This window comes from Mastomys coucha, unplaced genomic scaffold (genome assembly GCF_008632895.1).
Source record: "Mastomys coucha isolate ucsf_1 unplaced genomic scaffold, UCSF_Mcou_1 pScaffold23, whole genome shotgun sequence".
Taxonomy (NCBI): Eukaryota; Metazoa; Chordata; class Mammalia; order Rodentia; family Muridae; genus Mastomys; species Mastomys coucha.
In genome coordinates, this window is record NW_022196906.1 from 117,770,332 (window position 1) to 117,785,288 (window position 14,957).

Below are 14,957 nucleotides of genomic sequence, written 5' to 3' on the forward strand. Positions count from 1 at the left end.
GGAAGCAACAATTACTTTTCCTTAATATCTATTAATATCAATGGACTCAATTCCCTAATAAAAAGACAATACTATCAGATTGGGTACATAAACAGGACCCAACATTTTGTTGCATACAAGAAACCCACCTCAGTGACAAAAACACTACCTCAGAATAAAAGGCTGGAAAACAATCCTCCAAGCTAATGGTCCCAAGAAAAAGCTGGAGTAGCCATTCTAATATAGAATAAAATCGTTCAAAAAAGTTACCAAAAAAGATAAAGAGGGAAACTTCATATTCATCAAAGGTATGATCTACCAAGATGAACTCTCAATTCTGAACATCTATGCTCCAAATCAAAGGGCATCTACATTCATAAAAGAAACTTTACTAAAGCTCAAAGCACACATTGCACCGCACACAATAATGAGAGATTTCAATACCCCACTGTCTGCAATGGACAGATCATGGAAACAGAAACTAAACAAAGATTCAGTGAAACTAACAAAAGTTATGAAACAGATGGAATTAACAGATATGTCTAGAACTTCTTATCCTAAAACAAAAGGATATACCTTCTTCTCAGCACCTCATGGTACCTTCTCCAAAATTGACCATATAATTGGTCACAAATCAGGCCTTAACAGATACAAAAAAATTAAAATAATTCCTTGCATCCTATCAGATCACTATGGACTAAGGCTGTTCCTCAAATAACAACATAAACATTAGAATGCCCACATACACATGGAAGCTTAACAACACTCTACTCAATGATAACTAGGTCAAGGAAGAAATAAAGAAATTAAAGACTTTCTAGAGTTTAATGAAAATGAAGCCACAACATACCCAAACTTATGGGACACAATGAGAGCAGTCCTAACAGGAAAACTCATAGCTTTAAATGTCTCCAAAAAGAAACTGGAGAGAGCATACACCAGCAATTTGACAGCACATCTGAAAGCTCTAGAACAAAAAGAAGCAAATTCACCCAAGAGGAGTCAAAGACAGGAAATAATCAAGCTCAGGGCTAAAATCAACCAAATAGAAACAAAAAGAACTATACAAAGAATCAACCAAACCAGGAGCTGGTTCTTTGAGAAAAATCAACAAAATAGATAAACCCTTAGCCATACTAACTAGAGGGCACAGAGACAGTATCATAATGAACAAGATCAGAAATGAAAAGGGAGACATAACAGACACTGAGGAAATCCAAAAAATCATGAGATCCTACTACAAAACCCTATACTCAACAAAACTCGAAAACCTGGATGAACCTGAGGCATCTTAAACCATGCTCCCTGCCATTATAATTACAGACTCTAACTCTTTAGAACTGTGATCCTCAATAAACCTCATTTATAAATTGTCTTGGCCAAGTTGTCTTTTCACAGCAAAAGAAAATTAACTAGGACATATAACAAATATGGGAATTCATAAGAGTTCCTTAAGACTTCAAACCAGATTCAAATAAAAATTTTATCTTTCTTTTGCAATAAAAAGAAGTGACAGAAATTGGAGGAAAGACACTATATAAAAGAGATAGAAAATAATGCCAGTCTGTCCTGGGCTGGTGCCCTAAGCAGACCTTGGGCACAAATTCCGCAGCCAGTCCCACAACACCCAGAGGAAGCTCCACTCCCAGGTGCTCTAACTGGCTCAGGATCACAGGACCAAAGAATCACAGGATCACAGAGACAGCTTGATTCTGAGGAGTTCTGACACAACAAGGATCACAGGAAGGACAAGCTCCAATCAGATTAGCCAGGGCAGGTAGCACTAGAGATAACCAGATGGCAGGAGGCAAGTGTAAGAAAATAATCAACACAAACCAAAGTTATTTGGCATCATCAGAACCCAGTTCTCCCACTACAGCAAGTCCATCACACTGGAAAAGCAAGAGTCGGATCTAAAATCACTTCTCATGATGATGATACAGGACGTTAAGAAAGACATAAATAACTACCTCGAAGTACAAGAGAACACAGGTAAACAGCTAGAAGCCCTTAAAGAGGAAAAACAAAACCCCCTTAAAGAACTGCAGGTGGGACTGGAGAGATGTCTCCGCAGTTAAGAGCACTGACTGCTCTTCCAAAGGTCATGAGTTCAAATCCCAGCAACCACGTGGTGGCTCTCAACCATCTGTAAATCGGATTCAATGCACTCTTCTGGTGTGTCTGAAGACAGCTACAGTGTACTTATATATAATAAATAAATCTTAAAAAAAAAGAACTACAGGAAAACACAATCAAACAGGTGAAGGAAATGAACAAAACCATCCAGGATCTAAAAATGGAAATAGAAACAATAAAGGAAGACAACCCTGGAGTTAGAAAACCTCGGAAAGAGATCAGGAGTCATAGATGCAAGCATCACAAACAGAATACAAGAGATAGAAGAGGGAATCTCAGGCGCAGAAGATACCATAGAAAACATTGACACAACAGTCAAAGAAAATGCAAAATGCAAAAAGATCCTAACCAAAAACATCCAGGAAATCCAGGATGCAATGAGAAGACCAAACCTAAGGGTAATAGGAATAGAAGAGAGTGAAGACTCCCAAGGTAATGGGCCAGTAAATATCTTCAACAAAATTATAGAAGAAAACTTCCCTAACCTAAAGAAAGAGATGCCTGTGAACATAAAAGAAGCCTACAGAACTCCAAATAGACTGGACCAGAAAAGAAATTCCTCCCATCACATAATAATAAAAACACCAAATGCACTAAACAAAGAAAGAATTTTAAAAGCAGTAAGGGAAATAGGTCAAGTAACATATAAAGGCAGACCTATCAGAATTACACTAGATTTCTCACCAGAGACTATGAGAGCTAGAAGATCCTGGGCAGATGTTATACAGACCCTAAGAGAACACAAATGCCAGCACAGGCTACTGTACCCAGCAAAACTCCCAATTACCATAAATAGAAAAACAAGATAGTCCACCAAAGTGTGGATACTTCCATCCTTCTTAGAAGGGGGAACACAATACCCATGGAAGGAGTTTCAGAGACAAAATATGGAGCAGAGAATGAAGGAAGGACAATCCAGAGACTGCCCCACCTGGGAATCCTTCCCATATACAATCACCAAACTCAGACATTATTGTGGATGCCAGCAAGTGCTGGCTAACAGGAGCCTGATATAGCTGTCTCCTGAGAGGCTCTGCCAGTACCTGACTAATAAAGAAGTAGAGACTCATAGCCATCCATTGGACTGAGCACAGGGTCCCCAATGAAGGAGCTGAAGGAGTTTACAGCCCCATAGGAGGAACAACAATATGAACTAACCAGTACCCTCAGAGCTCCCAGGAACTAAACCACCAACCAAAGAGTACACATGGTGGAACTCATGGCTCTAGCTGCATATGTAGCAGAGGATGGCCTAGTCAGTCATCAGTGGGAGGAGAGGCCCTTGGTCCTGTGAAGGCTCTGTATCGAAGTGTAGGGGAATGCCAGGGCCAGGAAGTAGGAGAGGGTGGGTTGGTGAGCAGGGGCAAGGCGGAGGGAATAGGGTTTTTGTTTTTTGTTTTTTGTTTTTTTCCGGAGGGGAAACTGGGAAAGGGGATATCATTTGAAATGTAAATAAAGAAAATATCTAATAAAAAAAACCAAGTTATTCCATGACAAAACCAAATTTACACAATATCTTTCCACAAATCCAGCCCTACAAAGGATAATAGATGGAAAACACCAACATAAGGAGCAAAACTACACCCTAGAAGAAGCAGCAAAGTAATCTTTCAACAAACCCACCTAAACATAATTCCACCTCTAACAACAAAAATAACAGGAAGTAATAATTACTTTTCCTTAATATCTCTTAATATGAAAATTAATATTACCAACATATCCTAATCGATTGAAATTCAAAAGGAAGAGGAATTAGAAATTTGTTGACTATCATCTGGGAATCTAATTTAGTAATTGGAGAAATAGGTCCAATATTGTACAATCCATATACACTTTCTGCTTGTTTGTACCTGACAGAGTTGTGCTGTGTACCACATAATGGTCTTGAAATTATGCTTCTCCTATCTCAACCTATTAGGATTGTTTATTTGATGTTTTTACACTATACTATAGCTTTCAGAACAGTTTACATATTTCAGATTTATTTATACAGCCAAAAGAAATGTAGACAATTAACTTGGGAGGTGGCTTGTAAGAGAATAACAAAGAGTGAGACTGAATACTTTGCTTGATGTTTGTAACTATTGTATCAAGTTTGAAGAAGAGGACTTTATAAGTTATTCTTTCTCTGAGATGAATGCTTTTTAAAATTATCACAGCCAATGAACCAGATTCTTACCCTCACCTAATGTCTGTGCCACCCTCCAAACAGAACCATGCTCATTGAAACAGTTGGTGAATGACTTCATGGATAGACCATCTTAATACACACACCATTTTTTAAATAAATGTAACCTGTTCTCTGTGGGCTGAGAATGAAGTCACTCACTCAAGCCAAATAGTTTTGACCATAGCAGGAAGTTTGTATCCAAAAATCGTGCCTAAAATCCATTCCTTGGTGCAGCAGAACTGTCAACTCTTAGCTTAGCTACTATGGAGGTAAAATCCTTTGGTGATGTGAGGGTCATTGAAGTACAGCCTTATTACAATGAAATCCAATATCTAAAAATTGTTCTTATTTTGGGTTTGTACCACAGTAAGAGCCAAGATTTTAAGCTCTACTAAAAACAAAACAAACCAACAAACAAACAAAAAGACTTTATCTATTTATGTTCATTTAAAAAAACTAGTAGTGATATGTTATTTTAAAATATATAGTTAATATGTTTGGAGTTATTTAAAATTTATATTGAGAAAAATATATGTATTTTCAGTATTGCTGTAGACAGCATCTACATAAAACTGTTCAATGGTGGGTCAGTGTGTGTGTGTGTGTGTGTGTGTGTGTGTCCAAATGACAAAAGTTGCAGCGTTTACTTGAGATATGGTGTGCATGTTACCTTATCTCCTCTGCCTTTTCTGAGTTTTTGAAACTTCAAAAGAGATGAAGGAAAGGTGGGGAAGACTACAGGGAGACTCCAGGAGAGCTTTCCAGCAAGATCCTAAGTAGCTGGTGGAAGAGCAGGAGCCCAGTCCCTCCTATCTCTGAGTCGGGGAAAACAATCCAGTTTCCTGTCTTCATGCACTGTATAGAGGCTCTTGCAGGTCCTTATGAACTAACTGTGTGGAGAGAAGCAGTCCCCACCCTTCCCAGGCCTCTTACCGTGTCCAGCTCTGATTCCAAGCTGCAGTTTCTAATGTGTGGGAACACTTCACTGTACTTGTTTGGGTAAGTAGATGCCAGGTAGTCCTTCACCTCCTCCAGGTTGCTGGCTGTCAGAGAGCCATCTTCAAGGTCAAAAGAATTGGTCAGCAGCAGAATCACCCTGCAGAGCAGACCACCATCTTGACCTTCATGACTAAGAGGCCCTAACACCTCTGAGAATCTCACTGAGGAGAGAGATTCTGGATTAATGATCCTTTGAAAGGAAGACAACTCTGGATGCCTGTGTCAAAGCTTCAGATCTGAGCAGAGGATGGAGGCCAGGAACCCCGATCCTACAATGAGACTGTTTAATATTTTGACTAGTAATATCTGATGAAATTGGATAGAGTATTAGAAATGTAACATCACAGTTTAATACGGTTAATACCACTGAGTAACCAAATAACCTCAGGATCACTTAAAGTTAAATTCATAACAATATTCAAGTTATTTGTATGTATACTGACTTTTATTCCAATCTACTGTAGAAATAACTACTTATGGTCAGTGATCACCCTACTGGACATCTTAACATCTGAAAGATGGTCCTCTGTTTGAGGAAAGCCTCAGACAGTAAATTATATAGTCTCTGAGATTCTGACCTCTAGAGAGGTCTTGGTTACACTTGAGATGGGGAATGGGACCAAAGACAACAGCATTGTTTGCTGAATACCCTTTTCTGCCCAATGCAATGACCACCTTAAACTGCCTATTCCCTGCAAGACAGGTAACTTTATGGCCCCAGTTTCTGGTACTGGCAGAAGGCAGCCATTGGCAATTGAGAAAGGAGAACTGAATCTCACACTGTAGGCCCTAACAGTGATTGGTATTTTTTGTCTACTTCTTGACTTCTGGGAACCTAGCCCTTCCCAGTCACCCTTTCAGCTCAGAGCTTTGGAGCCTTGCCTTCTTGAGGCCTGAAACTCTGAGGGACAGCTTAGACTCACTTGTTTAAGCAGTTTTCATAGTTGAAGGTAGCCTTGAAGCCGTAGATGGAGAAGGTGACAATACTGGAAAAGATGGCGGTAATACTATTGATGACAGACACAATGAGAGCATTCTTCTGGCAGTCACTGGAGGGTTCATTGTAGCTGGCAAAAGCAATCAGGCCACCACACCCTAAGCCCAGTGAGAAGAAGATCTGTGTGGCTGCATTGATCCAGGCCTTGGGGTTGGCTAGCTGCTCAATCTGGAAGGCCAAGAGGGATAGAATTCTCTTTAATAGAGATTATTAGCCAAAAAACAAGACAGATTGCCCTTATGCTGGCCGAGATGTTGTGCCCAGTCAGAGGAGGCTGCATTGTCTCAGAACTACTTGCAGCCAAAGCATATCCCTAATCTAGAAGGCACTGCTTAAACCTTGACTGTTTCAAACAGCTTCCAACGAACAATTTTCCATCACAACCCTGGCTGAATTTTAACAGCCATTTTCATCTATGCCAGAGGGAAAACACTTTCCCTACTAGCCAAGAAGGCCTCTTGGGGCTGGAGAGATTACTCAGCAGTTAAGAGCATTGGCCGTTCTTCCAGAGGACCTGGGTTCAATTCCAAGCACCCACATGGCAGTTCATAACTATTGGGGTAACCTCAGTTCACATTGTGTGAAGGTATATCCCTTTATTTTCAGTTGCTGATTACTATACGGGCAGAGAGTTAAGTGCTGGCAGGATCTTATTGTCATTCTATGGTCCATCACAAGCTTTGCTTTTGTAAATGTTTGTCCTTCCTCATCTGTCTAAAGGCAATCTTAGAGTTATATCAAGTATTATCTTGCTGCTGATTAGTTGTAATAAAGGAATAAAGCTATTCCTGCCAATAGCTGAGGCAGGAAGTATGAGGGTGGAACTTCCAGGCAGAGAGAGTGATCTGGGAGGCAAGCTGAAGCAGGAAAACTGAAAGCAAACACAGAGGGGAACAGACCTGGACTGGAGTGGAGTGGAGGTAAAGGGTTATAGGCTAGAATAGTTAGGCTAAGTTTAGACAGTAGCTGGAAGACTACCCAGCAAAACGTCTAAGCTTTGAACTACATTAGAATGCTGTGAGTCATTATTTAAACTTCTAGTGGTCCACAAAAAGTTGCACAAGACATATCTGTAACTCCAGTTCCAGGAGACCCCACACTCTCGCAGACACATATGCAGGCAAAACATCAATGTACATAAAAAAATTAATCATTATGAAATATACTCCTTTGTCAGGGGAGGCAGCCTGTTATTGGTACAAACAGTATTTCAGTTGCACAACTGTCATGATTGATGCAAACACATTCTTTCTCTGGCTATATAAGCAGGTACTTGGCACAGTTTTTGAGTTGGCCATATTACTCTCATGCAGCATTAGACCTCATAAGAGTCTTCTCTTGTGTAAAGTTTTCTTGCCTGATGTTGTATAGCTATTTCCTCCCAACTGAAACATTTCCCCCTAGAGAGTGGCTCCTTAAGATTCAACTGTAAATGAAACTGACAAGGTCTCAAGAGGCCCCTGAAATTTAACAGAGTCACAAGGCCACTCGCCAAGATTATTAAAGTGGGAATAACTTCTGGAGAGAAGAGACAAATTGAATGCTCTTGGAATGTAGCTTTTAGGAGTCATTTCCTATGCAGGGGTGGGTTCTCTGTGATTTAGCTTCCCTTCCTTTGAGTCACCCATGCTCCTGTAAGTAGTTTAGTAATGCCTTGGTTCACCAAGTTAGCTTTGGACAGAATTGTTTCTTTGGTATGCTGTTGGTGCCATATCTAGGACAAACAGCATTTGTTCAGTCTTTCTAGAAAAGGCCATACAGCATCAGAATTTCACCATCAGTATTAGAGTGGGATGGAGGAGGTACAGGAAGAAGAGATTGAGGAAGTGATAGTAGAGTCAGAAGGACACAGGATGATGACACCACCACCATTAAAGCAGCAGCAGTGACAGGGAAAGCTAAAGAGTTCCAAGAGAAGAGTAGGAGTAGAGAGAATAGGTCTCAAAGACAGCCAAGGCTGAGAAGAGTTGAAGAAGACAAATTGCCTCTGCTGCTAGATAAATCCTAGAAAACCACAAAGCTAAGAGGTAAGGGTTTAAGATGCCTCAGGCCTGAGAGCTGTCACACTAAGTGAGTCCCCAGAAGGATTGCTACAGGCATTTGTCTCCAGGTACAACATTTGCTAAATAAATAATATGACCTATTTCCATTGAAGAACGCTGGCCTGGAGATAGGCTAAGACAGTGACCATTGCACCCTGTAGGGAAAGGGTCTAAGCAAGCAGGGGGACAGAGAAGGGACATGACTGTGAGTGGCATCTGTGATCATCAGCTTAGTGAGGCACCTAGACAGGACTTTGGGTGAGACCTGAAACATAATGGGCACAAGGGAGAACAATCATTGGGGTAGCAAAAGTGTAGGAAGGAACGGACAGGGGAATTCATGCTCCATAATGTGTAGGGTTCAGAATGACTTGTCAGAGGAGGTGATCCAGCCCCATAATCACCCATAGCTCTTAGCCCAATCTTGGGTTCGCACCATCCACCTTAGTTATATCTCTTCCTCATACCATGATTTTTCCCAGGAATACCAAAAGGGACCAAAATGGGTAGCAGCACCCTTAGGACTTCTTTCCTGCAGCTCATACCTTAGGTGTGAACATGTATGCCAGGCCATTGATGGCTCCATGGAGTGTGAGGCCCCGGATCAGGTAGATGATGAGTACAAAGAAAGGCATTGATGCAGTGAAATAGACCACCTGTGGGCATCCAGAAGCAGAGTCAGCCTCAGTTGGGAGAAAAGAGCTATGCAACAGTAGGCAAAAAAGCCGTCTTGACATTATCAATATACATCACTGATTTGAAGAGAACTATGTTTACAGAATCTTTAAAATATATGAAATTAAATCAATAATATAAAACCTGTGAGCTCTTAAAAACTAAGAGATTAAAACAAAAACTCATTCAAGGGAAGTTATTTTTTATGGTGCCTAAAGCTGTCCTACCAGAGAACAGCACAGCTAACTTGGAAATAGAGCCAAACACTTGCTTATATCACTAGGAAGATGCTATCTGCTTGGATCATGGCACAGTCTTTGGATCAAATGATTTAGGAGTTTGCCCACAGCTAGCAACAACTCAAAGAAGTACCAAAATTCTTTTACATGGTCTGAAAGTTTTCAAGATAAAAATAGAGTCAACTTTATTACCTCTAACACAAAAGTAAAGAAAACCAGGAGGCTATGAAAGAGTTCTTATGTATAACTGCTTGATAGTAATTGTCACAAAAGACAATGGAAATAAAAAGGACCTGGAAATATATCACATAGGTCTACCTAGCAACTAGGTTCAGTCTGCGATTAAAGTGTCCCTTGCTGTAAGTCCTTGTGCTCAAGGACTTCAGTCTTTAAATATCATGTATAATCCTCCTCATATTTGCCTTTAAAAATTTCTCCTTGGCTCTGTGAATACATCCTTTGTCCAGTATGCCATCCATTTCTCCATGGTTCTCTGTGTATACTATAGTTCTAGTATCCTTCTAGTTTCCCTTCTGTGCTATAACAAAACACTTTAAACAAAAGCAATTTAGGGGAGGAAAGGTTAATCTGGCTGACATGCATCACTGAAGGAAGTCAAGGCAGGAACTCAAGAAGGAATTTGAAGCAGAAGTTAATAAGAAATACTGCTTGCTGGTTTGTTCTCAGGCTCATGCTTAACTAGCTCTCTTTCTTTCTTCCTTTCTTTCTTTCTTTCATTTGTTCTTTCTTTCTTTCCTTCTTTCTTTCTTTTTTTTAAAGATTTATTTACTATATATAAGTACACTGTAGCTGTCTTCAGACTCCAGAAGAAGAGTCAGATCTCATTATGGATGGTTGTGAGCAACCATGTGGTTGCTGGGATTTGAACTCCGGACCTTCAGCAGAGCAATCAGTGCTCTTAACCCCTGAGCCATCTCTCCAGTCCCTTAACTAGCTTTCTTATACAGTGTAGCACCACCTACCCAGGCAATGGTTCCACCCATAGTGGGCTGGGCCCTCTTATATCAATTAATAAGGCCATCATTGGCATATTAACATAATATTATTTAAATTAGAGACTGTAGACACTAGCATGTTTATAAATTGATGAAGTAATCAAGAGAATAAACTTGATTCAAGATGAACATAATAATAATCAAATCCCCTAGAGACATGTGCACAGGCCAATCTGATCTGGGAAACCCCTCAACTGTGACTCCCTTCTTAAGTGACTCTGGGCTTGTGTCAAGCTGACTGTTAAAGCTAACTAGGACAGACACTTTCCTCTCCATGGCCCTCTGTGAATACTATGGCACCCATCTCTCCATGGTCATCCAGGAACAGCACCATCATGCTCCCCGGCCCACCTTGCCAGTTGACTCAGTGCCCCTCAGGATGCACAGATAGACAATAAGCCAGGCCAGGGTGAGGCACAGCGCTGGCTCCCACTGCACTCCTCCATTCTCCTGGATGGACGGTGAGATGTTGAGTGTTTTCCTGTACCAGAAGTACTGTGTCGACGAAGCCTTCTCACACTCCTCATCATAGCCTGTGCGGTTACTATTCAGTGGGCAGACAGACCACGGCAGGGGATCCTTTGGAATGAAGTGAGAATCAACAGAGACATAAGAGGAAAGTCAAGGACTTGGTGGGGTGATGGAATATAGAGGAGGAGGCTGGTTCTCTATTGGCAAATGGTTGCAGCCTTTGAGGCTGACAAGGTATTGGGTTATCAGGAGGATGACTGGTTTGGTTTGGACATTGAACATTCCCTCAGGATCCACACCCAGAGGCTGTGTCTCCTGGATGGGAACGTTCTGTGGATCTTTAGGAGGCAGGCCAAAAAAGAAGTCACTGGGATGTTGAGGAACTAAAGAACCCTGTCTCTCACTTTCTATTCTGGTTTCATTGTTACTTCCTCCTATACATGTTTAGGCCATGATGTTCTGCTAAACTTCATTTTTACTAGACGCCATATGTAAATTAACAAACCTTTTCTCTTTATTAGTTGGTGTCTAGCTTACTGTGTTCTAGTAAAGCTGACTAAGTGTTGCTACTTATTGCAATTCTGCAGGTGTTTTTTGAGGACTACTGCATTCTCTTATGGGTCTAGAAGTCTCTGTTACTAGTATCTTGACAGTGACCAGACCATGTACAACAAGAGAACTCTGACCTACCATCACTGCAACAGCCAAACTGGGAGCTTAAACTCTAAGCTCTTGCAACATTTGTTAAGATGGTCAGAACATGTTAATGATGGAACCAGAGAGATGGCTCAGCAGTTAAGAACACTAGATGCTCTTCTAGATGACCTAGGTTCAATTCCTAGCACCCACATGGCACTAACAACCATTTGTAACTCCAGTTCTAGGAGATTGATGCCTTTTCCTGACCTCCACAGGCACTGTTTAAATGTAGTACACAGTTATACATGCAGACAAAACACTCATCATTTTTTAACTAAAAAAAAAAAAAAAAAAAAAAAAAAAAAAGAAAGAAAGAAAAAGAAAAAAAGACTTGCAATGACTCATGGATTTTCCTCCCTCTCCTTAACTTAAACAAGCCAGAGAAAGCAATAGTCAGTTAGTACACTTTCAACATCCACAGCCAGCTCATTTTTAGAATACCCTTAAGAGTATAGATAGATGTTTCATCCCATGGTCCTTGAGTGTGGAACAAGAGGGAGGTGAGTTCCAGTGCCTTGAAGCTATTGAGGCCCTTGAGCCAGATATCCTGGCACTAGTGACTTCTTTTGAGCACTAATCAACAGGACCTGAACTTAGAAGACTCAGAGGTTGGCAGGAAAACCCTCTTCTGTTTTGGGTTGTTTGAACAGGGTTCTTTGGCACCTAAAATCAAATTAACTTAATTGATGTCAGTCAATGATTATAACTGAAGGCCAACCGCTCAGAGGTATTGAAGGGGACTAAGGAAGAGAAAGAAATCTGATCAGAGTTAAGCCCGTTTTAGGATAAATCCCTTGTTGAGCAGGTTTTGATTCTATGAGGTTGAATTTATAGAATAAAAAGGTGCCACTCATTGAAGGAAGCCTGAGAAATCTCTTGGCTTCAAGGCCACATTTCACAAGACCCAGTGGCATTATCTAGTGGGTCAAGGTTACCCTACATAACATCAGGGAGCCAGGTCTGCACTCTAGGACATCATTTCACTGAGACCCTGTCTCCAAGTAGGCCATATCTAGTGGATGCAGGGCCAGCTCTGACCTGGATGTTCCCATAGACAACTACCAGCTGCCCCCATCTTCTTTGTTTTTAGAGAAGTTTCTCTCCCTTTAATGTGGAACATCAGAATCAGAAGTGCAATGGATGTTTGGAAGTATGCCTTTCCCCAGGTTCCCTTTAAGTTATAATCCACAAACCTCTCCATTCCTCCTAGAGGCCTACATCCTCTCCCCTGTCTGGTGTGGCCAGGCCTCTGCTCACCTGGAAGGAGTGGAACAGATACCAGACAGCCCAGCTGTTGATGACGTTGTAGTACACAGAGACCAAAAACGAGACCACCAAGCTAGCAATACCTGAAAGGAATAAGAAGTCCATGGTTTGAACCAGGTGTGGATAGCCCAACCTGTTAGCATCTCTAGGACAGACATGATGGGACCACCCAGGGCAGGAATACTTCCCCTCCAGGCTTTTTCTAAACATGACCTCACAGCTGTGATTTGTTTGCAAGGCTTAACTCCCCAACTTCTTCTGTTTTTTTGACATCTAAGTGCTAGGTCCTGGGCTACGTGCTTGATGTGTCTTAGTCAGTGTTCTATTGCTGTGAAGAGACACCATCACTATAGCAACTCTTATTAAAGAAAGGATTTAATTGGAGCTTGTATACAGTTTCAGAGATGTAGTCCATTATCCTCAGGGCAGAAAGCATGGTAGTACACAGACAAGATTTACACCTGGATCTGAAGACACCAGGAAGAAGACAGGCACTGGAAGTGTCTTGGGCTTTTAAAACCCCAAAGCACATCCCCAATAACACACTTTCCCCAACAAGGCCAAACCCTCCTAATCCTATCAAATAGTTGCCCCTATGAGCCTATGGGGCCATTTCATGACAGTGTTCCCATTAATAGAAGAGAAAACAAAGACTACGCAACAGAATCAGGATATAAGCCTCAGCAGAATCATCTATTGCCCACTGTGACAATTATTCCCTTTAGATGAGGTTGAGTCACTGGGGCCAAACTCATCCCTCAGTTATCAGGAGAGATGGAGTGTAGCAGAGGCGTGAGGTGTGGAAGGAACCAGACCCACTGCCTTAGTCAGACTTGTGAAAAGACTAGGATAGCTCTGTAGAAAGGGAGAGTTGCCCTGGAGTGGTCTGACATTGGCCTCTAGGAGCACTGTTCCCAGCTCTTGCCATCCCACATGTACACTGGACCATTTTTAAGTTATGACCTAGGTCTTGATGGGAATACATCAGTATCACCACCACTGAGGAGAAATATGGCCAGTAAGTGGGTATCAGTGCTCCTAGGGACTTAGTTACTCTCTTTCCTATGCTACAGTGAGGACCTACCCTTGCTCCTGAGCAATTGTTCCCCTTTCTGGGAGGATACTCAGAATAACTGTGGCTATTGATGGCCATACCTCCTGGGCTTTTACAGGGGAGGTGAACCATGTCTTCTTAGAGGTATCAGAGGATAGTGAATGGAGGACATTCTGAAAAGGTATGGTGAGAAGCAAAGCCACCTGGTATGAATAGGTGCCTTGGCTTCGAAACTCTGGCAACATTTATGGTGCCCCAAAGCCCCTGTGTGGTGTGGTGAAGATGAAATGAGCTCACACACTTGCATGCCATGTCAGTACCAGGCACACATTAAGCAAAGGACAGTTGTTTACATTCTCAGATGGTAGGTGGCTGGGACTGAATAAATGTTTCTGTGTCAGGAAGCTTTGTCCAACCATTCACAGAATCTCAAGCTGAGGTCCAGAGAGGAGATGCTCTAAGGTGGGAGTTTCTCTAAGAGGCTGCATGTGGGGGTCAGAATCCAGGGCCCACTCTGCTCAAGTTCCATGGAAGCCCTCCCTGAGCTTTCAGTCCACCCCGTCACAGGTCCTGCTAATGAACAGCAACCAGCATATCTGTGATGTCCAGGACCACGAATCTGCCAGAAACTGAAAAATATCCCACATACCGACACCACTGAGGTAGGGGCTGATGGTCCTCCAGGCACCAATGCTGCCCTGCCGCATGTGCTGCCCCACGGCTAGCTCCAGGTACATGAGTGGCATCCCCTCCACAATAAGCATGATGATGTACGGGACCAGGAAACTCCCTGTGGACAGGAGCATCAATGTCGGTGTGGACAGATGGACTTTACCCTGCCCCCACCCATGCAACTGTGCTTCTACCACCTGACTTTCCCCATCCAGTCCTCATTCTACTTCATCCATCTCCCCTAGAGATTTCCACTGACCCTCCCCATTCTTCTGCCCAGTGTCTTCCTCCTTCCACACACCCATCTCTCTGCTGTCCCTCTTACCATCTATCTTCCCTCCATCTTATCAATCCAACTCTTTTTCATCAATTCACACATCTGGTCTCTCCATCCATTCATTTTTCTGCACCCATCCATGGATGACATGCATCCATGGTCAGTTGTTTAAATCTTTGAATACTTCCATGTTGGGAGGCAAACTGTCACTGGCCCCAGCAACTTGGGTATTACTCTCTCTGCCTCTGCTGGCCAGAGCTTCTTT

At 42.0% G+C, this 14,957-nt stretch overlaps 1 protein-coding gene across 1 annotated transcript in view; it reads right to left on the reverse strand.

Moving 5' to 3' along the window:
• LOC116073740 (sodium- and chloride-dependent transporter XTRP3B) overlaps positions 1–14,957 on the reverse strand; it is a 37,056-nt gene that overhangs the window by 6,810 nt on the left and 15,289 nt on the right. The window contains exons 2-7 of the mRNA XM_031345775.1: positions 14,393–14,533; positions 12,681–12,772; positions 10,605–10,832; positions 8,869–8,979; positions 6,208–6,449; positions 5,219–5,381 (exon numbers count right to left, since the gene is read on the reverse strand). Of these exons, the coding sequence (XP_031201635.1) occupies positions 5,219–5,381; positions 6,208–6,449; positions 8,869–8,979; positions 10,605–10,832; positions 12,681–12,772; positions 14,393–14,533 (977 nt within the window). The remainder of the gene's footprint in view (positions 1–5,218; positions 5,382–6,207; positions 6,450–8,868; positions 8,980–10,604; positions 10,833–12,680; positions 12,773–14,392; positions 14,534–14,957) is intronic.